Source organism: Mus caroli, unplaced genomic scaffold (assembly GCF_978045245.1).
Source record: "Mus caroli unplaced genomic scaffold, Mus_caroli_1 scaffold_9, whole genome shotgun sequence".
NCBI classification, from domain to species: Eukaryota; Metazoa; Chordata; class Mammalia; order Rodentia; family Muridae; genus Mus; species Mus caroli.
In genome coordinates this window covers 41,309,741-41,334,732 of record NW_028227264.1, presented here as the reverse complement: position 1 = coordinate 41,334,732, position 24,992 = coordinate 41,309,741, and the positions used below count along the sequence as shown (strand labels likewise).

The 24,992-nt window shown below is 43.5% G+C and overlaps 1 protein-coding gene across 2 annotated transcripts in view; it reads left to right on the top strand.

Annotated features, from left to right (window-relative positions):
* Sobp (sine oculis binding protein homolog) overlaps positions 1–24,992 on the top strand; it is a 173,449-nt gene that overhangs the window by 98,352 nt on the left and 50,105 nt on the right. Inside the window, exon 6 of one of the 2 annotated variants that reach the window (XM_085842802.1) lies at positions 6,069–6,164. The exons of the other annotated variant lie outside the window; for it this stretch is intronic. Within the exon in view, the coding sequence (XP_085698928.1) occupies positions 6,069–6,164 (96 nt within the window). The remainder of the gene's footprint in view (positions 1–6,068; positions 6,165–24,992) is intronic. 2 annotated transcript variants of the gene reach the window in all.

Here is a 24,992-nt window from a genome sequence, read left to right as displayed (position 1 = left end):
GAGTTCTCGAATGCTTACTATAAATTTGAAAAAAGAAGTTTTATTACTTCTTGTTCGAAACATAGGTTATAAAATAGAAAGCGAATGCTCCCCTTATGTCTCTGTAAAGCTTCATCTCTACCCCGATCCCCACAACATCGAGATGGACTATTTTTGAAGTTTCCAAGTCTGGTACCGACACCACATGTGTGATCACATGTGTGATGTCAGCTGTATCTGCTGAGCTCTGGAAGAACTGGAACCTTCGCCATATTCCCTGCCTCCTGGTTCTGACTCCTGGGAAAACCTTTTCTTTTCTTTTCTTTTCTTTTCTCTCTTTTTTTTTTTTTTGGTTTTTCGAGGCAGGGTTTCTCTGTGTAGCCCTGGCTGTCCTTGAGCTCACTTTGTAGACCAGGCTGGCCTCGAACTCAGAAATCCGCCTGCCTCTGCCTCCCGAGTGCTGGGATGAAAGGCGTGCGCCACCACGCCTGGTGGGAAAAGCTTTTCTTGTTTTCAAAATAAACTGGCATCACACTGACACAGAAATATCTACACTCCCATCCACCAGGGGAGGCTTAATTCCAAAGCTCCGTTGTTTTTCTACTTCTACAATAACATTAACCTTTCCTGTTGTGTGAGGTAGGCAAATGGAGCTGCTCCTAGAATGTTCCATGTTCTCTAGAGCTATTGTCCAGAAGAAAGATTGTGCTTCAGTGTGAACATGGCACCACAGCTTTTTCCCAGAGAAAGAAATGAGTTCTTGGAAGAATTACAATTTGTTACATGGAAGATTCAGGATACAGCCATTGATTCCCAGAGAAGTGAATGCACAGGTTTAGGCAGAGGGCTCTGGAGTACAGAGTCAAGTCATTAGCCAGAGTGTCGGCTTCTAGTGTTTACTTAAATACTAGGTGCAACAGGAAAACAGATGTATGAGGCCAAGCATGGTGAAAGGCTGAGGCAGGAGGATCTTGAGTTTGAAGCCAGCATGAGCGACATAACAAAACCTTATTTCAGAAAACAGGAAGAAGGCCGGGAGATGGCTGAGCAGTTAAGAGGGACACACTGACCTTGCAGAGGACCAGGGTTCCATTTTCAGCATCCAGATATGCGTGTGTGTGTGTGTGTGTGTGTGTGTGTGTGAGAGAGAGAGAGAGAGAGAGAGAGAGACAGAGACAGAGAGACAGAGAGACAGAGACAGAGAGAGAGACAGAGAGAGAGACAGAGAGACAGAGAAAGACAGCTGCTTCTAGCTCCAGGTGTGTGTGTGGGGGGGGGGGGTCACAGATGCTTCTAGCTGCAGGTGCCAGGGAGGGAGATTGGGGGTCTCACAGCTAGTCCTAACTCCAGGGAGTATGTGTGTATGTGTGTGAGGGTGTGTCACAACTGCATTTAACTCCAGGTGTGTGTGAGTAGAGGGAGGCACAGCTGCTTCTAACTTCAAGTGTGTGTATGTATGTATGTGTGTGGGGGTGCATCACAGTGGCTTCTAACTTCAAGTATATGTGGGGACATGGGGGTCACAGCTGCATCTAACTGCAGGTGGGGTGGTGTGGAGTTACAGCTACTTCTAACTCCAGGGAGTATGTGTGTGTGTGTGTGTGTGTGGTTATATCTGCTTCTAACTCCAAGTGTGTGTGTGTGTGTGTGTGTGTGTATCGGAGTGGGTCACAGCTGCTTCTAATCCTAGGTGGGGGCCTTTCACAGCCTCTTCCAACTCGAGCTTTAGGGGAATCTGAGGCCTCTGGCCTCTATAGTCACCTGTACTCACTGTGAGAATGTGAAATGGGCGCGCCTGCTCACACACACACACAATTAAAAACCAAAATAAATCTTTAATCCCCCCCCCAAAAAAAAACACAAGCCTTTGTGGAAATCTTACAATTCTAGTGAAAATTTTTTACTTTCTTCTTCTATTTTTTTTTAATAGCAAAAATGTGAAGCTTTCTCAGAACAGTAAGTCAAAAATGTCCCTTTGTCCTGCCAGTCACATCTTTCATGACACATTCATAGTAAAATGCAACAAAATGGTTTCCCATCTATGTTCCCTTTTAGCAGCACATTAGCCAGAGTACAGCTGCTGGGGTTAAAGCACATGAAGTGAATTAGTCCATCAGCCAGTGTCTCCACTCCTTCATTTCAGAACTTGTCACTCCAGAACAAAGGCAGACATTAACACTGTCCTCTGGGCCCCAGTGGGGGCCAAGAGCCACCAGTGGGATGGTCTACTTCTGGAAGTCAATTAGCTGTGTATTGTTGGTAGGGAATTTAAGAACAATAATAAAACTGTCTGCAGGTCTGTCTGCTCTGTATTATTACAATGACCTACCTGCTCTGGAATAATTTCAGTGTCTATGCTGTCATCTGCAGGGGTAGCTGGGTTCCTCTGTCTGTACCCCACTATTAAGTCATTATCTGGCACCCCAAATAGAGCATATATAGATTAAGGCACAGGCCTAATACATGACATCTTAAGATGTTCTGAAATCAATCTATGTACAAGATTAGTGGAGCTGCAGTGGAATGTGCCTGACCTTGCCCCAAGATGCTGGGCACTGGTGAGCAAGCACATTCTTGGAGCGTGTTTATCAGTCAGTGATTGAAGATAGTGATGGTTGACCCAACTCTGTCCCGCCCGCTACATAATTGTACCCTTGTTGGGGAGATAGAAGTTAAGAAAGGAAGAAAGGAAGAAAGAAAGAGGAAGTTTTGGTCTGGGTTGGAGAGATGAAGGGAGGCATTTGCTGGGAAGTGAAGTAGAAGCTCTCCAAGTCAGCTTGCTCATCAGGAACCAAGAGGCAACCATGGACAAACCAGACATTTTGCTGACAGGCAGCTGGTCCCTGGACCTCTCAACCCTTTAGAGTAAGACCCACCTTAGGGCCACATCTGCTGAGCACTGCCCAGTGGTTCAGTGTCCTCTCGGTGCCTGTGGATACCCTCCTTAGACCAGTTGCTCTTGACTCCGTTTGTACACTCTGCTGTCATCTGAGAGCTTTTTATTATTCAGTTTTGTTTTTATGAGTTTATTAAAAAGCTACATTCTGAACCCTATGCTGGACCTATTAAATTAAATCTGCAGAAGGGTAGAAAGTAGGAGTCAGAAACCCATGCTGTTAGCAACAGAAAACAGCCTACCCAAGACGCTAGGCTGCCTAGTTAAATGCACTTCATTCCACTTAGTAATAACTTGAAATTTCATTTAAAAGCTTCATAATGCAAGTGGGTTTGCTGCGGTGAGAGGCATGTGTCAGTGCACACGTGCACACAGATATTAGGATCAGGGCTCGACATTCCTTGGACTTTGTGTATTCTCCATCCCGTGGAGAGCACATATCCAGCTAGACATTTTCTTTCATTTGCATTTTATCTATCTATCTATCTATCTATCTACCTACCTGTGTGCATACACATGCACTGGTGCTTGATCTTTGTGCATTTGTGATGACCTGGGAGTCAATTCTCTCCTTCCACCATCTGGGTCCCAGGGATTAAATTCAGGTCTCTAAGCTTAGTCATAATGCCTTGTCCACTGAGTCATCTTAGTGACCCTGGAGGACAGGATTGGACTCTGGAGTCAGCCTGAATGTCTGAACAAGCTGAGGGAGGTGAACCCAATGGCTCAATGAAGAGACACGTTTCTGGCTTCTTTTTATTTCCCAAAATCCCCAATGCTCCCCATTCTCTTTTGTTGCTGCCTAACGAAGCCTCCTAGGGATAAAGGTTTAGTATGAAACCTACACAGCACCCGAATCTTGGATAATGGGACATTTTTGTCCTTTAAACACATAGAAAGCATAGTGAGCACCTTGCATGTAAGTGAAATGAATGTATTTTTTCCTCTTATGTTGAAAATATCCATAGGCATCTGGTGTGTATGAATGTGTATACATAGTACATGCATAATAAACATATTCCACCTTATGAATATTTATACTCAAGATACATATATATTGAATATAGACATACATATGTAAATAGTATCCCTTGTAAACGATATGCAAATTGTGCTTCTGAGCATATGTATTGCAGTACATCAGGAATATAATAAACCCACCACCAAGCAAGACATATCTTGAGGTGGTATTTTCAAAAGTTGGTTACGATAGGGTCTAGTACCAGCCAGATAGGTACAACTCATCGGACAGGGCCAGGTTACTTGAAACAAATGTGGTTCCTTCCTTTAAGGGGTCCATCCACCACACAGTGACTTAAGATTTTGCTGTGAAGAAGTTAATATGGGTGTTGCCCACTGGCATCTCAAAGCCTGCTTCCAGCTCCCTCCGTCTCTGTACTCACCGCTGCCTCAGTCTGTTGGGGTTTAAAATGGGTCCCCTTTGAGTTCCATCATCCCACACAGCGATGTCACTGCAGAGCAGTCCTGCTGCACTGGCAAGGGGCATTATAGGCTTCAGGTGACCGTCCAGCCAGAGGCCACGATGCTTGCTTCTTTCCCTGTCACATAGGGCCTATCCTAGAACACATTTTAATTTTTCTCTGGCTTTATGGGGATAAGAGCATAAGGAAACGGTACTACCTCACCAAGATATTCATTTTAAAAAAAACACATAAAAATGAGCCCCAAGCAGAGCTATCCCTTCCACACAGACTCACCATAGCCCAACAACTCCTGACCATGTATGTCATTTCGTTCCCCGATTCCACCTAGAGGCCTCATGACGAGTAGCAGAAACCTTCACTAGATACAAGTGGTGCAGTTTTCAAACATGCAGAGTACATATGGATTCCTTTCGAAACAACAGCCTACAGCGTAGCTGGGGAGCTCTGAGTGACACTTGTCGGGGTAGATTTCACTCTGTCAGAGAAATGACACGTAAGCACTGTCATTGCTGTGTCACTGACTCTGCTCGCTGCCCCTCCCCCTCCGGCCCGTATATCACAACAGGTAGTTCTCAGCTGTTCCCTCCGTGCCAGACATACATTTTATCTAAAGAGACAGCAGACAGAGCTACCTGCTGCTTCCTGTGCGGCTCTCCCTGTGTTTCTCTCCTTTTTCCTACTTCACTGGGGCTCTTAAAAATCAGCTGGCAGGGAGCCAGGAGCTCATCATTTTAATGCAGTGCAAAATGGAATATGCATAATTATATGCAAGCCATATGTGAGGGAGGCAAGCTCAGCTGTGGATTTCAGGAGGGCCAGGAGATATAGAGATAGAGAGAGACAGAGACAGAGACAGAGACAGAGGGAGAGATAGAGAGAGAGAGAGATAGAAGAGGAGAGAGAGAGAAAGAGAGAGGGAGGGAGGGAGAGCATAAGCGGTTAGGGCTAAGAGAACATGAGAGCTGCAGGATGCAAATGTCCCCCTGATGAATGGATTAATGAGTGTACTTTGGACATGCCCCTTTCACCCACCTCTCCCTCACACCCCTCCAAGTCAGAAACCAATGGTGGTTAGGAAGAGAAGACTTCAGTGGGTGTTGCTGGTGAATAATGCGGATGCCTCTGTTGAAACATCAGCTTTCTCAATTGACAGCCTAGATCAAAATAACCAGCAACTTCTAATGCAGCATCTTAATTAAATCTTTTTTTAAAACTGCATTTAATAGAAGAATCATTGTTCTTATGAGATCATTGATCCTTTGGATCTTTATTTAAAAATTGAGGGAATCAATTTATCTCTAATAATATTACAGTTCAAAATATAACTATGCAATTTGCTTTCCTTATGGCCTTGCTATTAGAATTTCTTAAAAATGCTTTATCTAGAGATTGCTTAAGCATGCCAAAAACGTTTAAACACGTATGTATGTCACAGTCTCCTGACCGTGTGAGGAACTGCGTCACTACCACACTCGAGTGTTGGTGACACCCAACAAAATCAGTTGATTGGGGTCTGCTCTGTGTTCGTTGAGCTATTCCACCATGATGAATTTGCATGTTGAAACCAAACAGTCTAAACAAAAACAAATCTCAAATTTTGACACCTAAAGGGCATACTGCGTATTTAAACAAACTTCTTAATAATGTTGTTATTTCTGGATTCCCGTTTGTTTAATGATCTGAGCTTTTTTTTTTTTTTCCTACCATTATTTGTAAGTCCCTAAATAGGCCGTTATATTTCCCTTCAGGCTAGAGATGAAGATGGACGTGCTGAAACGTTTCCCCAGCAGCACTATGCTAAGGAAACTCCAAGGCTTGCCTTCAAGAATAACTGCGAACTACTTGTAAGAATGATATACTTACGACAAGTCTAGAATGTTACTTTAGCACAGCGAAAACAGTTTTTTTTTTCTTTTTGCAAGGGTTTGTTCATGATTACATAATTTATGAAATATTATATTTTTCTGTATAGAGTTCTAAGTGCTAATTCTGATATCACTGCATATTAATTATAAGATCTCGAGTTGTTTGCAAATCTTTTATATCTGATTTTAAAGCTTGAATGGCCCTTTCTTTATTAGCTTGTTTTGGATTGTAGTTTCTAAGCAGCCACTTGGAGAATGGCTCGTAAAGATAAAAATATAACTTCGATACATGGAGCTTGAAGAATGCCCCACCCCACCCCACCCTTCCTCCTACGCCCGAGATGTGCGCTATTGTAGCAGACAAAGGTGGCTGAGTTTGCTTCAGATAGGAAAGAGAGCCCGTTAGACACACAGCACTCCCTTTAGGATTCAAGTATTCCTCCACTCTCTTGCCAAACTCCATCGTCTCTCCCCTGCAGCAGGCTTAGAAGTAGTGACAGGATGGAGGGATGTTTACTGTTGTGGGGGGGAGCATCAGCTGTGACAAAGCTCGGTTCCAAGGCAAGGTTAATTTGCTGTTCATTTTAGCATTTACAGGGAGACACGATGAGAAGCAAGCAGGAATGTCTATTATATTTCTATTAAATGAATCTGTTGGGGCCTTACATCCTTGATTAGCTTTTGAAAACGAGTGCTCAGCAATGCATTTTCTGTTTACCTAAAGTAAACAGAGAATGAATTGTCATTTATTTGGCCAGTCAAACGGTGCTTTTGAAAATGAAACTTTCAGAAGGATCTAGCGTGCTGTCCCTAAATGTTCTTTGCTTTTCAATTGCATTAAAGCAAAACATTCGCTCCAACTAAATGAAAACAGGGAAAGAAGATGAAGATGCTCAGCTGTTAACATTTGAGGTGGCTTCATTTCTGTTTGGATGTTTGGCCCAGTTTAGAGGTTTGCCAGGTCACTGCATTAGGAATTCCCACGAGTGACAGCCTTTGGGTTTGGCTCTGACAGTAACTGTCCGTTAAACACAAAGCGACCAGAGAGCAGGAGAGTGAACGGTACAGGCCTTGCCCATTCCAGCTGCAGCAGCTGCAGAGTGAAAACCTCCTTCAGGCAGCACAGCAGACACGGTCACAATGGTGCCACTCAGTCTGTGTGTGCAGCGCCCTTGACCAACTATGCTGCAGGCAGACTCACTGCTTATAAATGCAGTTGTTGGCATGAAAATTTAACTCGCCTGATATTTTTTTTGAGGGCTCTTAAATATCCAGGTCTGCTGTAACATTTTATATTCCTCAGGGTATTTTCACAATGCTTTTAATGCTGTCTTGGTAACTGTGGTCATCCATGCCTGGGGGTTAGAGGGGAGCATTTGTGCTGTTTTAGGATCAGAATGCTTTTAGGACTGGCTCCCATCTTTGTAGAAAGATTGTGAAGACTAATATACCATTCTTAAGTTTCCCCAATGTATTGGAAAAGTAAATGTGCTTTAGAGTATACTGGAGAAAAAAAAATTAAAAAAAAAAATGTGAACATCATTTCCAGATCCGATTAGAGAAGGTGCACACGCTTGCATTGCCTGGCTGACAGCCCTGCTGAGTTGGCGGGAGTTTCAAGAGGTTTGGTGCCAGCTTCACTGCAGTTTCTGTTAGAAATGCTTGACCTTGTTCAGCTTACTTCCCTATGGTGAAAAAGAAGACAGAAAGCACAAGTAAGCGTATCTCTTTAAGAAGAAATTACAAACAGCGGCCAGCTGTAAGAATAGCGGTGATTGGCTGTTGCTAAGGCCTGAGCAGGACTATTCCTTTGCAAAAGAATTGTTCATTCTTAAGAGAGAAATAAAACTTTGGAGTTTTCTTACTACAGCTTGAAAGAGATCATTAAGGAATCTGACAGGGAGGATTGCAAACTCTACTCCAAAGTGCCTTCTTAGCTTAAGGGTGGTTCTGGCGTCTTCCTTGGCTAGCTGCAGCCCCAGCAGCAGCCTGTTGGGGAAGCATGAGAAAAGCTGGGATTGCAGAGGTCTTTGGTGTTCCCAGGTGACCAGAAGCACACAGCTGGAAGCTTGTCCCCCTGGGCCATAGGGATTTCAGACAGAAAAGGGCCTGGACCAGGTAGACAGGACATTGACTCTATGTTATTGATGGTTGAATGTCTCTGCGTCCCTCCTCTAGCCCACACTTCTTGGAAGAGGCAGGAATATTGAGTAACTTATGAAAGAAAGAAAGAAAGAAAGAAAGAAAGAAAGAAAGAAAGAAAGAAAGAAAGAAGGAAGGAAGGAAGGAAGGAAGGAAGGAAGGAAGGAAGGAAGGAAGGAAGGAAGGAAGAAAGCACAGTAAAACCAATGCCTGGAATACACAAGTGTGTGCAATCAGAAGGCACCAACAAAGAAAGCCTTGGCTCTAGCAGTAGACTGTGCTGTGCAACTGTAGAGTTCCTGAAGAGTATTGACTTTTCCATTAAATCCCAAACTGTGATGTGTGCCTTCACACTAATGCACTATACACATGACTGGATATTTAGCTTGCTGACCAAGATTCTCTCTTTGGTGGTAACATAGTGGTTTCTAAATTAATTTTGGAAGCGCAAGGCTATAAAGGCTAGTGATTACATAAACAATTCCTATGGGATGGGTCACAGTTCAGTGTGGTCACCTAGCTCTTCGTAGGCAGGTGTATGTGTGCGCGTGTGCGCACGTGTGTGTGTGTGTGTGTGTGTGTGTGTGTGTGTGTGTGTGTGTGTGTAAGAGGGAAATTTGCTATATAATCAAACTATGACCAAAGGAAACAACTTTCAGTAAAAGCAAGTATGAGAGATTTCTGTCAATCTTGACACTAACAACATTATTAACATTCAAGACTAAGAATGGAGAACAGTTGGAGCCAGCCATGGCGACCAGTGCTTGCACCAGATTCCAGTCCCATCGCCAGTCTCCATATGATCACTCAGGTTCTCCCTGGAGAAACAAGCTTGGGACTGCAAAGGTTCTCGTCTCCCCTAATAAAATGCTCATTCAGTGGGTGGGACTGAAGGAACTACAGCGAGAGGGAATCCTTAAGGATCTTTTGAGTTCATATTTTCTCGTTAGCCAGTTTCTTGTTAGTTCTCAGGAACTGGTTGAGCAAAAATCTTGTATTTGAACCTGGGAAGAAAAAGACCTACAACTAGAAGAAATTGCTAGATTTGAAACTGAAAGATTTGGAGGAGGGTATGAAGATAACTGAGTTGAAATCCCAACTTGTGGGTGTGTGTGCGCGCGAGTTTGTGCACGTGTATGTGCGTGGGTGTTTGCGTGCATGCACATACGTGCCTGTTGCTTGTTTGTTTCGAGACAGGGTCTCTCCCTGGAACCTGAGACTCACAGATTAGACCAGGCTGTCGGGGGTGGGGGGTGGCGGTGGTTCTCTGCCTCCCACCCCCACAGCGGAGCATTACTGGTTAGAAAGCTAGCAAGTGTAGGAAAGAGAGGGAAGTGCAGGGGAGAGTAAGCTTGTCCAATGAGGTTTCAGCTTCCGGAATCATCACCCAGAGTCTGAGTCTCTATGGCTTCTTCTGGCTGGTAGGGTGAGGGTTGTGAAGAAGGAGGAGGGAGGGAGCCCACAGCTGGGAGGCAAAATAAAAATAGCATGGGAAAGAATTCTTTCTGGTCACTTACAATGCCAGCAGAGGGAGAAGATGAAGACTATTTTAGTGTTGTGGCCTTGCGAACAGAGACGATGGGGTGGGGAGAGCTTAGCTGACTCTTCTATCTCAGTCCTTTGCAGAGGCTGGCAGGTGGGTTAGAAGATGAACACCTCACCCCCCCACCCCCACCCCCGCTCCCAGCTGCAGAAATGCCGCTGTCAGGCAGTGTTTGGCTCACAAGGATCTGTGCATCATAATAAATAAGCAGATTGGGTCATGGAATAGGGAAAAGATTCTGTCTCTGCCTAGAATGAATGAGTACATGGTTCATACCCAACATAGTCACCATTAAGCATGTGGGCTCTTGAGTAACACGTTAAGTCTTGCTTGTCCCATAGATCCAAAGGCATGAGAGACATACGACAGCCCAGTAGATGTAGCTCTATCTCTTGGCCTTCTCTGAGTTTCTGGTCTTCATATGCAAAGCCTTGGAGGAGATTGTAACTGGACACAGAGGTGTACTTAGGCTTCCTGTTGTTGATACAGATGCGCTATGCAACTGTGATTCTCCTTCTTGTCATAGATGGTATTGGTCCATGGTAAGCCACGTCCTGGGAGAGTGCTGGGAAAGTCCCAGGGTGTGAAAGGGGATGCGACTCTTGCCTCATGCAACCAGTGCGCTGAATGGAAGATGCTTTTGATCTGGGCATTTCTACAGATGGATACTGATTATAGGAGTTAGAGTGTAAGAGAAGGGGGTATATCGAGCAGAAGGAAGGTAGGTAGGAAAGCGCACACCATGTGCCCTGTATCCGGTGCAGCATCTCAGCCGAGCATACGAGCATGGAGATGGTGGAGACTGTGAGAGGGCAGCTAGGCGGCAGGTCAGTGGAGGAGTCCCTCAGACCTGGCTCATCCTGTGGAGTCTGGGCTTCGATAGTTTTACTTTATGTAAATTCCTAGTGTTTCTATAGATTAAAAATTACTATGGAAATTTTCTAATGTTCAAGATTACATAAAAGTCATGATGTATCCCATGTGCTTTCCCCCACCCCCGACTTGGACACTCATCAGCTAGAGGCTAATCTTGCACACTTGTCCCTTTTCTCTTGATATCCCATGGTGGTGGTGTTATTTCATTTGAGATAGAATTACATTGCTTTTCCCCTCCCATTTCTCTCTCTAACCCATCCCAGGTACCCTTTCCAACTTCTCCCATGCTCCCCTCAAGTTGACAGCCTCTTTTTATTTTATTATTGTTACTAACATACACACACACACACACACACACACATGCATGCACACACATGCATACACACATAACCTGCTATATCTATTTTTGTTGTTTATACATCTATGGTTTCAGGGATGACCACCATTACTCTGCACTGGACAACCAATAAGGGGGCTTCTCACCTAGAAAAGCTAGTTCTCCTCCTTCCAGTCGTCATTAGTGTCCTATGGTTCTCTGTCTAGGGGTGGGACACTAAAAATTTCTCTCTTCCACATTAAAATGTCCATTGCTGTAACCATTGTTCCAATCCTGTTGATGTGGCTGTTTCTCGGAGAGACCCTTACACTGTGAACTTCTTGGTGTTCTGACTCTTCCAACCTCTCTGCCTCCTCTTCCTCAATGATCCCTGAGCCATGGATGTAGGGACTCTGATGGGGATGCCTCCATTGCATCTGGACTCCTCACTACCCACTGGTCTTTGCCCTGTGTCTAGCTGTGGTTTCCTGGAACGGTCTCCATTTGCTGCAGAGAAGAGCTTCTCTGATGAAGGCAGGTAGCTGCACTTGTCTGTGGGATAAGGATAAGATTTAGAATGCAGTAAGACTTTAGTAAGGAATCCTGCCGAGCTAGCAAGGTGGAGGTAGAATCTTTTCTAAGGTTCATGACCTCACTAGCCCAAAGAACCTGGCTAGGTCTCCAGTACCAGGGATGACTTCCCTCCCATTGAGTAGGGCTTACATCCAATCAGACAGCTGTTGGTTATCACCAATGTGTGAACGCCACTTATTGCTCCTTTATTCATATCTCATCATGCTGGTCACTGTCGTGAGTCATAGGTGTTGCAGCTGGGTAAGACTGTCAGTCACTCCTCCCTTCACCCCTTGCACTGTATTTTCCAGAACCATGAATGCTATGCTACAGGAAAGGGACTTTCGGGTCAGATCTAGCTTGAATCACTCAAGTCCTATGTACGAAGTGTGCCGTGTTTTCAGCCAGAGCACTTACTCTTAACCCCAGAGAGGCAGCCAAGAGCTACGTTGATCATTTATATTGTTTTGGGAGTCACCTGGACTACCCTGAACAACCATTTACAGGGAAGTTTCTTGTGCCTGGTACAGGGGTTTTGTTAGTCTTGTAGTTAGTAAGACTAACTAACAAGTTAGTTTTTGTAGAGACTATTGTCAGCCCAAATGGCTTAACTTCCTTCAAGACATGTGTGTGTGTGTGTGTGTGTGTGTGTGTGCATGTGTGTGTATGCACACACGAGTGTGCATATACACCTATATGCACCGTGTATAGATTTAAGTAAATATAAGCTGGTATGATTGCACGAGGCTCACAAACAACATTGATACTATGTGTCCCTCATCTCTCTTATTTCTGTGTTGGCTTCCCTCCATCCTCCTCAATTGCCCCCCACTTCACTTTTCACTCTGTAGTTCCTGTATCCCCTAGTCCCCTCGCACATACACGCCACCATGTCTATGGTCCTTAATACTTTTCTGATTTCTGTGGTTAACCCCATGATGCATCCTTCCATCTGAGGATTTGAAGCTAGGAACCACAGATGAGGGAGAACATACCATATCTGTCTTTGGGTCTGGGTTACCTCACTCAGTACAATCTTTTCTAGGTTTATCCATTTACCTGAAGGTTTCATTAGTTCATTTTTCTTCACAGCTGAAATGTACTCCAGCTGTTGGATACATGTATTATCTTTTTATTATCCATTCATCTGTCATTGAGATTGTTTTCATTTTTCTGGCTGTTGTGAATCAGGTGGCAATGAACATGGCTGGTCAAGTATCTGTGGAATAGGATGTGTGAGTTCTTTGGGTATGTTCAGAGGAATGGTATAGATGGATGTCTTGGGATTTCCATTGCTGTGAAGAGACTCATTGACCAAGGCAACTCTTATAAAGGAAAATGTAATTGGAACTGGCTTAGAGCTTCAGAGGTTGTCCATTATCATCATGGCAGGAAGCATGGCAGCGTCCAGGCAGGCATGATGCTAGAGGAGCCTAGAGTTCTACATCTTGATTCTCAGGCACCCAGGAAGAGTCTGGCTTCGTAGCCAGCCAGCAAGAGGATCTCTTTAGCACTGGGTATAGCTTGAGCATAGGACCTCAAAACCCACCCCCACGTGATGCACTTCCTCCAAAAGGTCACACCTCCTAATAGTGTCACTCCTCTGTGGGCTAAGCATTCACGCACACAAATCTATGGCCACCAAACCTACTCAAACCACCACACGGGGTCATATGGTAGACTTTTTCCCCTGTGGATTCTCCACGCTGATTTCCAGAGTGACTGCATCAATTTGCATTTTCATAAACAGCATGAGTATTTTCTCTTTCTTCACAACCTTGCCAGCATATGTTGTCAGTTGTTTCGTTGAGCTTAACCATTCTGCCTGGGGTCCAATGGGATCTCAAAATTGCTTTGTGTTTCCTAATTGCTAGGGACGATGGGCACTTTCTGAGGTATTTCTTAGCCATTTTTATTTCTTCTATTCAGAATTCTCTGTTTAGATCCCAAGCTTATTTTTTTAATTTATTTACTTTCTATCTCAATATCAGCCCCCCTCCTCCAGTACCCCTTCACACAGGTCTTCCCCCCCATTTCTCCCTCCCCTTCTCCTTTGAGAAAAGGAAGCCCCACTCTGGGTATCACTCCTGCTTACACCCCCCATATCACTCCCCCTACTACCTTCTCCACTCCCATTCCCCTTGGCACATCAAATTCCTGAAGGACTAGGCACATCTTCTCCCTTTGAGGCCAGGCGAGGTTGCTCAGTTAGGGGACCACCTAGCCCGTTTTTTAATTGGGTAATTCCCCTGTAGTATAATAAATCATGTGTGCTTCCTTTTGTTTGGTGTGGAGGGTTTGTTTGCTTGTTTGTTTATCTGTTTGTTAGTTTTTGATAAAGGGTTCAGTGCCTGTCTTGTCTGCTTGGGAATGCTGCATTGGTGCTGATTTAGACAGGAGCTGACTTTTGGGGCTATTCACATATAAGGCAGAAGACTCTTGCTTGTGCACTGCACCATTTCCTCCAGGCCCAGTACAGCCTTGAACATCTTAGGCAAAGAGGTGTGTATACCCCAGTGCCAGGAATGCCTTCAATCTTTGCTTTCTAGCCTCTAGCTTTATGTGTATTGCTAGAACCACTATATCATGGATACACCATAAGAGCCCTTAAAATGTGATAGCAACTGCCACGTTTCGTTTGGAACTTCATCAGCTTTTCAAAATAGTTCCAAGTGACCAAAGTCCTTCTTCCTGGTTCTGTTGTTCTAACCAAAGCCACATGAGTGACCCCACTGACTTCAAATTGTTGCTTAGCTGTTATAGCCGAGCTATACAAAGACCACCAGAACTCTTACTGCAGCAAATAAAACATACAGGACATAGACACGCACGGTATACCATGTATAGACTTTCCACAAGGGGCTGTCATAGACCTAAAGGGTAGAGTGGCCCAGGAAATGCAGGGATAGATTGATTACCGTCTAGAGAGAACTGCCTTGTCTCTCTATCAAACTTCCAAATCTCTCTAGTCTTGAACTACTCCTATGTTCTCATGGGATTCTGAGCTGGCTTTCAGATCAATAGAAGACCTTCTGGAAATGAAAGCAATGGTCTTTAAACTAAGCAAGGCACTGCTCTGATGAGAATGGTCAATTTACGCTCTTGGCAAGACCAACTTGATTCTACACAGGCTGAAGGGGTGGCAGCCATACAAGCTTCCCTGTCTCATCTGTCCATTCCTCTCCTGCCATCGGAATGGTGGCCTCACTTATTCTCTGGCTTTTGGACTCTTCTTCCTGACTTGGCCTTGTGGAATAGGACCTTTCTTTTCTCCTCTACAGAGACCCTCCAGACCACACTGGAGCATCCCCTCTCACAAGTACAAACTATATCATGACTCTTTTTTCAGTTCCTTGTGTTTGGAGAAGAAGCCACCCAGGGATGGTCTAGAGTGGCCAGCTCTTGCTTGCACTCAGAGGCTTTGGGGGATATAGGAACCTCGATTTGATCTGAGGCCCTGGTTGCCTGCAGGCTCTTCTCTTCCAAAGCTTGGGAAAGCTTTGTCTTTCTAGTTTCAGGGCAGCTGCAGGGAAAGGTCTGGGCAGGATGGTCGGCTTTCCGTGCTGGCTTCTCACACCACACATGCAGACGTTCTTTGAGCCAGTGAGACAGAAGCGAGACCATGTGTTCTCCAAAGGCGACACTGTGGTTTGGCAGGTGAGAGCAGGAGTCTGTCTCTGTTCTGCCAGTTCTATGGCACTGGCAAGTTCCCGATCCAGAGCCATCAGAGTAAAGAAAGCACTCACACATCATAGCGTCAACTTGGAAACCAAATAGCATATCCTATAGGAAGCACTTAGCAGGACCCTTAGTGCCTGCTTAGCAGGAGCCTTAGTACCTGCACATAAGTAGGAGCTTTGCTTCTAATTAAATAGAGCTAGAAGGCTTGAGGCAAATGCTAGCTGGTGCTCTACTCTCCACTCAAGCCTCTTAGCTCCTATTCTAGACAGAGTGTTTTTTTTTTTTTTTAAGAAAAAAAAAAGCAAACAGGGCATTTTGTTGTGAGTTTGGTTTTGAGACAGGGTCTCAGTTAGAGCCCTGGTAAGCCTCCAACTTGCCATCCTCCTGCCTCAGCCTTGTAGGCGCTGGAATTGCAGGTCTGCACCCTCATATCCAGCTCCCAAGGGCAGTATTTTAATGGAATCAAACAAGCTTTGGGGCAGTGCACACATCCATTCAGTTGCCTGCTAGTGTCCGGGGAACTAGAAAATACCCATTGACTGCCAGTCAGTGCTGCTGATTGAGAAAGTTCTGCACTGTTTGAATCCTGCCTAGGAAGAACCCAAAACTTACTCTGATGAATGGACTGTTGCCAAGTTTAAGACTCTCCTCCACTGTATCTACAAGCTGTGAGACTTTGGACAAACTGTGGAATCTCCCATTCTGTGTCCTCCAATAAAATGAGAACAGTAACAGCTGCCCATGAAGGCTGGTGTTAGGGGTGAAGGAGTGAACTTCTGGAAGTTGCTCAGAAACGTTTCTGGCAAACACTTGGCACTTACTCACTGTTGCAAACACTTGGCACTTACACACTGTTGTTATTACTGGGGCTAATCTAAGGTTGCTTGCTTTGAAGCACATCTTAGGTTCCTTCTTAGCCAAATTTTCAGGCAAATCTGATTTTTTACATATCCACAGAGAAGCCACAGAATGAAGGGGGCAGTGGGCACTGAGTAACTGATTCTTAGACTACACTTCAACATACATATTACTCTCAATGAATATGGGCTACACCATCCAAGACCTCTTGAAGCTGCCCAACCATTTAACAGTGAAGTTTTCATCTGAGATTGCAACTGAATTGGGTCTGGTAGACCAGTAATCCCAGCACACAGGAGGTTTAGGCGGGAAATGCTGAAAGTTCAAAAGCAGCCTGGACTATGTGGTGAAATCTTGTCTTAAAACATGTATATATATATATCAAGAAAATAAAGGTAAAGGGGAAAATGCTGTTTATGCAAATAAGTATCTGTATTAGCAAATGACTGTCTCTGGCAGCACTAAGGAAATGATGTAAGATACCACACTGTGTGGGATAGCTCCAGAGAACCCGTGTGGTACTAGATCTTTAGAGAACTCTCCTCTAGATTTCCATTCTGACCATAACTTTGCTAAGTAGATGCTGTTTCAATTTATAGACAAGGAAATTATCCAGAGCACATGTACAGCGATGTTACACTCGTGTTGATGGGCAAGAGGAGAGTTTCCAGTGGACAGAGCTGCGTCTCACCCTCATCTCTCTGACATATACCTCATCCAGTGCTCAGGCCGGCCTGTACTTCAGCCTCCACAGGGTCTTAAATAGTTTTCTAGCTCAGTGTCCGAGGAGTTCAGCCTATGGTTGTGGGGTGAAGGAGTCAACTCTTCGTAGCATCTCTGTAGTAACAGGTCTTAGGTAGCCCCTAAAGCTAAGAAAGAGATCTGTGTGACAACAGTATTTTATTCAGAAACCGAGGTCAAGGTCTGAGAAATCCCAATGTATCAGAGAGTGAGAAAAAGAACAAAATCATTCATATATACATATATGTACATATGTGTGTGTGTATATATATATATATATATATATATATATATATATATATATAGAGAGAGAGAGAGAGAGAGAGAGAGAGAGACTTGGTACATTAACAGAACAGCTGTAAACTATAGAAAAAATCATATATATACATATATACACATATATACACATATATACATATATATATATACATATATATCTTAATTTGACTTGAATTTTGAAATCTGAGAATCATAGGATATACGCAAGTTCTAAGTTTCCCTTTGAAGATTTTTTTTGTACCTTTTTTATCACTAAGGTCAGTGTTTTTATGAGTTTTTAATTTTATGTGTCTGTATGTGCACGTGAATGCAGGTGCCCTTAGAGGCTAGAAGAGGGTTTGGGTCCCCTGGAGCTAGAGTTACAGGCATTTGTGACACATGATATGGGCTCTGGGAACCAAACCTTGGGTCCTCTCAAGAGCAGTGTGTGCCCTTCACCCTGGAGCCTTTTCTCCAGGTCACTGAGGCCATTTTAGGCTTTAACTGCCCTTGAAAGACCCACAACGTGAGGACTCCCCCACGTTCTGACTCAGGAGAGGGACACCCCAAATCACACAAGAAACAGTCTTGCTGCAACTGCAAGAGGATTTTTATTCGAGAGCAGCGTTCTCGGGCCCATGGTCATACACCACGCAGGGGTAGAGGACCATGGCGCCCCAGTAGCTGTATAAGGGGGTATTTAAAGGAAGAAACCACAACTCAAGGAAGTGGGGAGGGCGTTGTTGGAAAAATACCAAAGATACCAGTTAAGAGTCACAAGGAAGTGTAAAGTCACAAGAGTCACAGAGAATACCTGGTAATTGTTTTGGTTAACTCTCAGTTTCTAAGAGCCCCTAACAATAGCACATTTGCATGGCAGTTTCCAGCGTTGGTCAGGGTGACTTTCTTTGAATGAACACTCTTTGAACCCAGGAAGCAGGTAGGTGGAGGAAGGAATGTCGCTATCAAGGTATGATTAGCATACCTTGGAGCAATGAGTCACAAAGGTTACATTCCCAAGCCTCGACCTAAAGGCCTAGAATTTTGTTACTTCTTCACCCTCAGTTTTTGTTGTTGGTTGTTTTTGTTGAGACAGGGTTTTTCTGTGTAGCCTTGGCTATCCTAGAACTCACTCTGTAGACCAGGCTGGCCTAAACTCAGAGATCCCCTGCCTCTGCCTCCTGAGTGCTGGGATTAAAGGTGTGCAGCACCCTTGCCCAACTAATTAACATAATTTTAATTGCTAGGACTCAAGAATTACCTAAAATAACAGAGAATTTGCCTCTGACATTTTCTAGGAAAATATAGAACATATATCAAGTAAAGTAAGGAGATCAAACAGGATGTTTATTTATCAATATAAAACTGCACAAATAACCAGGAGGGACTTGCGTTTTTTGTCATGTGCTTGGTTTCTACTGAGAAGAAAAAGCTAACAAGAGCCTGTTGTAGGAAAGAAGAAAAAATTATAAATAGGAGAGTTGGAAAAAAAATGGCTTGTGAATAATAAAGGAGACAAGAGATTGAAGACAGAGATGTGGGGTGGTGAGAGCCACTGTAGCCCAGAAGAAGGGCAGGGACAGGGGCGGGGGCGGGGGCGGGGGCGGGGGTGGTGAGAGCCACTGTAGCCTGGAAGAAGGGAGAGAGATAGTGAAGCAGCAGACAGCCGGCCCAGAAAGCAAGAGCTGCTAACACAGTATTGGGTCATTGCATTTGGCTTCCAGTATCTTTCTTGCCTTTGGGTTTGTTTAAAAAAGTTCACACCCTGCTGTCTGGACTTAAGCATCATGATTTCATGGAGAGTCCTCTTCCGTGCCCTCCAGGCAGACCCCACACCACCCCCAGCTTCGTCTCCCCTAGCATGGTTAAGTGTGTGTGGGAACGGAGCCACTTACAGAGGACATTTTTCTCCCTTCCCCCTGGCTGGAAACTCAGAGGTGGCCGTGTTGTCTGTTGTCTGTCTTGTTCATCTCCCGACCTCCGGAACAAGGTTTGCCTCCTGCTTTTTGTTTGTTTTGTTTTATTTTGGTTTGGTTTGGTTTTCCTGGATTCTAAGATCCCCCCCCCCCACACACACACACACACATACTAAGATTATAACAACTCAGAAATGGGAGTCACACATTACAATTGATGACCTGTCACTGTTAAATTGTCAGTGCTTTCTCCCTTGAGATATTACGATAATGGCATCTTAACAGCCTGTGGTGATAGAGACTCGGTGGACTGTGAAGCGGCTCAGGAATTATTGGTCCAGTGAGTGCCTGTGCTAGCCCACATTTCTGAGTCTGGTCCCAAAGAAAAGGAAATGCCCCAAAAGTTAGTTGTGGATTGTATGTGCTGAGGTGGAGTTGAGGGACCGGGGCCTCTGAATACCCTGGCCCGCACGTCACTGCTATACCCTTTACCACAGAGCAGCCACAGACAGCTTTGCTCATCTTTGCAAACGAAATAATGAACTAGTTAAGACAGACCCCAGTCAAGCTGACTTTAAAATAAAAAAACAGTCTTTTTGTCTCCATTATCTAGAAAATTGCTTATCAACCAATCTTTCATGAAGACGTCCTGGAAAAGGAGCAGTGTTCTCTTCCCCCATGTCTTTCAATAGGAAAGGCTGTAGATTGCACCAGAATAACATAAATAACACGCTATTTTGTAAAATTATGATGCCCCATCTCCCAGCATGACCTGCATTCTTTAGAGATGTTCCCAGACAGCAGAAGAAACCACGTGCATGTGAGTGTGTGCTGCATCTCAGAATGTATGACTTACATTCTGGGCTGTGTTATGTCATAGATAAAGTTATACGAGGACCTTGGCTCCAAAGCTCCTCGACGCTGTTGGTATCCACATCTCGTGGCTTGGGTTCCTTTGAATGGAAAATTCAAATCTGAATTTGATTCTAACATGGTTTGATAAGTGTATAAGGTATACCAGTGATATCAATACCACTTTGGGGTTAGAGAAATCTTTATATATTTACTGGATAGCTTAAAATGTAAAAAAAAAAAATAAGCAACACTGGTACATAAATAGATAAAACATAAAATGTGAAAGTAAATTTATGAATCCCATGCAGGAATGTGAATCTCTACATAAAGAAAAATGAAAGCAAATGAGGTCATTATTCAAGTGTTTCCGAGTCGATGGCGTTTAACTCGTTTCAAACATTTATCCAGCACTTTCCTCAACTAATTTAATGTTTACATATGAATACATAAAAATAAATAACATGGAGAAATCAGGTTGTAATGAAATTTTTACCATTGTTTTCTTCTTAGCCTTCATGCATTTTGAGTTTTGAACAGTGTCTGACTGTCATCAAATCAGTCAAGTTGAAAATTGAGCTGCATCAGTGAAGCCAGATTTGATCATGCAAACCAAACCACCTTCTCTCCAGGGACATGGTCTCCCTGGTGTATGTTGTCTGAGTAGTTTCTATGCCTCTAATTTATTCTTTTATACATACTGCATGGAAATAGGGTCTATTATGCTATGCAGTGTCTATAAAGATTTTTCAGCCCTTTAAAATCTGTATATTTAATGTTATGGGCACATCTCAGAAGTAGAAGTAATATAAGAATGAGTGTGTGTAGCCGGGCGTGGTGGTGCACACCTTTAATCCCAGCACTCGGGAGGCAGAGGCAGGCCTGGTCTACAGAGTGAGTTCCAGGACAGCCAGAACTAAACAGAGAAACCCTGTCTCGAAAAACCAAAAAAAAAAAAAAAAAAAAAGAATGTGTGTGTGTGTGTGTGTATTTGAGAGAGAGATTTTAAAGTTTAAACTATACCCATATGAACTATGTATTTCAGGGTATTATAAGTTTCCAGGGTGCTTTGAAGATTAGACACTAGAAACACACACACATGCACAGGCACATACACATACACATACACACTAAGGTAAAGGGTCACCTAATGAGGAAGAAATGATAGACTTATTAAGAAAAGGTGGGTCCTCAGAAGAGATGGAGCCCAAGCTGCTCCTTGGAGGGTGGGTGGCCACGGAAGAGCATCCCTGGGAAGATGTGAACGGATGGTGTGCCTGGGAGAGGGGAAGCAGGTGGGGGACCGTCTGGGCTGGTCTCATTCTGTGAGTGAGAACAGTATTACCTCTCTAGGGGCACTTTCAGCAGATTGAGAGCAGAGCAGCCAGTTTTACATTTTGTGTTTTACGCAGTAGGAATCTGTATTAGACATCTGAGCCAGGAATTATTCTTATGAAATGCTCCCCCAGATTGAAAGAGGAACAGGGAAACTTGTAGATGTCAGGCAAAGCAATCCAGAAGATTTTTCACAGATGGAAAGCGAGCAAGAGAGAGAGACCCTGAAAAACACTGTCCAAAAGTCTCAACTGTCAGATTCTTCCGGCCGTCTTAACACACAGAACTGCAGAGTTCTTTTGAAGTTCAATTGTCCGATAAGTGACGGTCTTAAATAAGTTACTAGCTGTGTCTAGCAGGGAAAATATGATCAAAGTAAAGGAAGACAACTGAAGTTTAAACCTATGTGTGGTGGAGAGTAATTCTGGAGTCTTTGTGATTTAACCTGTACAAATCCAGGCTAGAAAGAGGAGGTTTCCAATCTTGAATGACTTAAAGATGGATTCTTTATTCCTAAGGGTGCGCAGCCATCCGTTCTTTCTGAAAACTGCTTACAGGCTTCAAGCATGCCCGCCCTGGTGTCTCAGACTTCACTCCAGCTGTGGGGATAGTTGGCTTTGGAGCACTGGCATGATCCATTTCTACACTGGTGAAAGGGATGCTGACTGTATGTGCCATTGCACATCATTGTAAACATTAGGTGAGGTAATAAATACTAGTGTTTGCTTCTGATGAGCTTTCAGCAAAAAAAGGAAATCGCTCTTTGATATTCAACTTTTGAGAGAAAGAATGAAACAATGAATAAAATCCATAAGCCCTTCAGTATTTAATTTAAAGATGAAAAAAAAAAAAAAAAAAAAAACAACCTGGCAGGGAATGGGTGTCAAGATGGCTTGGCTGGCAAAGGTACCTGGTGCCAAAACTGATGCCCTGCATTAGATCTCAGACACACACACACACACACACACACACACACACACACACACACACACACAGGAAAGGAACAGCTCCCCACACGTTGTCTTCTGAGCTCCACGTGAGCTGTGGCATGTTATACATCCCTCTGCAAATAAAATTTAAAAAGAACAAAAGAAGGCAAAAGACTTGTGAGCCGGAGCTCTGCTTGTGTGAGTTTCATGTGCTCTTCATATCTTGTACTGTGTACCAGACTCGAGAATGAAGAAATTATATCCAGCCAATAGGATTCCTTAAAAACTTCAAAGTCTTTATACAAGAAACTCATCCTGTTGGATTTACTGGGTTACTATAGTGGGACATTGCATTGACATAAAATGATTTTTGAGGGAAAAAAATGAGGATTTTTAGCTAATCCTCCAAATTGAATTTCTTAGGTTACTAATTCTTTATTCTAATTCCCTATTTCAAATTTTACTTTCCTTTTGAAAGTGAACAAAGTCACTGAATTTTTGGTATCTTCCTACTCCTCCCTTTTTCTGCTGATAACTTCCAAATACATGAGTTAGACATTTCACGATTGACAGTGAATCAAAAAGTCCAAAGTGATGTGAGAGAGATGTCACAGAGTGAGCTTGTTTACGCTCAGGAGTGACAAATGACTCCCTCGGCTAGGGCTCCTCCTCCACAGTTTTTATTTTACTTTTTGATACCGGGTCTCAGGTAGCCCAGACTGGCCTTGAACTTCAGATCTTTCCCCCACTACCCCTATCTCCTCTCTCACCTCCCCTGCATGCTTGCCTCTTGAATGCTGAGGTTACAGGCATGGGCCATCATACCCTGTCAGGATGCCTCTTTAAAATAGTTGAGCTGCTTGTATTTAGATGGTCAAGGTCATGTTTAAGGTTATCATGAGCTGCACACAATAGGTTGCCTGTTACACTAAGAGAACACAACACCCAGGAAGCAAAGCCTAATGTCTTTCCTCTGGCCTGACTCTTTTCTTTCTGAGCCTAGTAGTATATTATTTACTCTAATTTGATATTATGCTTTCTAAAATCATAGGGGTTTTGAGGACTTTTTTTTTTAAATCCCAGCAGGAATCAGATTAATATGTAAAGTGGAGGAGGAATGGCGAGTCTTAGTCTGTCTAGTCAGGGCGGCCTTGTGGATGCGTCTCATAAGTCCCAAGATATATCTGGCTTCTCCAGGGACCAGCAGGTCCTATTGCTCTGTGTCTAGTAGGCCAGTTCACACCTCATGGAAGTATGAACCCCAACAAACAATGACAACAACTGAAACTCAGATAGTGTGTGTGTAGTGTGTGAGTGTGTGTGTTTGAATCTACCATTCAAACAAAAATTACTCAAATTCATGGGTTTACATTTAAGTTTCTTTTGCAAAAAGCGGTCATGGGACCAATATGGCTGCCACTGGTTGGCGCTGAGCCTAGGTTTCAGGATGTCTTCTCCTTCACTCTCAGCTGTCATCATCAACATATCTTTAGCATGTTCTGGCCAAAATGTTCACATCGCTTCTTTCACGGTTTTCCTACGTTAGACTCCCCTACGCCAGTGCCCCCTACCAGCACACGGTTGCCAGAATCCTGTCGCAGATTCTTTGCACAGTTCTGTCAGTAAGCTCTAACCAGGGGCCTGCTATGTGCAAGGCACAAGATCATCTTACATTGCTACAAAATCTACTGGATGTTTGTTTTCAGGCAAGGCCTCCTGTATTTCCAGCTAGTCTCAAACTCACTATGTAACTAACCAAGGGTGACCTTGAACTTATGATTTGAAACATGGCGAGTGATAGGATCCACATGTGTAACAACATGCCTTTGTCCTTGTTTACGTGGTATAGGCATCAGACCCAGGGTGTGGGCTAGGCAAGCACTCTACCAATTACTTTACTTCTTCCCCTGACTGTTACAAGATACATAAAAAATTATATATGCATTATATATATATATATATACTATTACACATGTTGTTATATTACATACTAATATATGTATATATAATATATATGTGCATAGTTTAATCATGCAAGGTAAATTATCATTTAACATTCAGGGGAAGAAGTACTGGGATGTATTGTCATTGGTAGAGTATGTATATGTATTATATACATACATATATATACTATTATATATAATAGTATATATATGTATATAATATCTACATACTATCTACATATATAATAATATTATATTATATATACACACACACATAATATAATATGCAGATGTGTATTATATACACATATATAATATGTCTCCACAGAGTGCTAAGACTCCCATGTTTCTCCCAAGTTTAGGGCGTTACAAGGTGTGTCTGCAGTAAGTCAGCCTTGACTGATTTGACTTTCTTTTTGACACATTTTTGAGTTACCAGATTCCTGGGATCAAGAGAAAAGGACCCCTTCCTAAAACTAAGACATGTTATCCCTTTCCTTACCCCAACAATCCAGGTTTGTTTCCCTAACGAGAGTGGGACCTGTAAAGAATTGTCTCATATTGTATACAGCTTCCTGCATTCATCTCTACACAGGAAGAGTGTTTCGAATGTAATGTTCAAAGAACTGTTTTAAAATGGACATTTCAGGTTGAGAAGGTGGCTCAGTTCGTAGATCTCTTGCCTGGGATGCACAAAGCTTTGGATTCAGTCTGCAGCACTGCATAAACCAGGCGTGTTGGCACACACTGTCTCTACTCCTGTAAAGTGTCATCCTTGGCTACACAGAGAGCTGAAGGGGGGAAGTATTCTTTCATTTTAGCACAACTATTCAATGAAAAAACC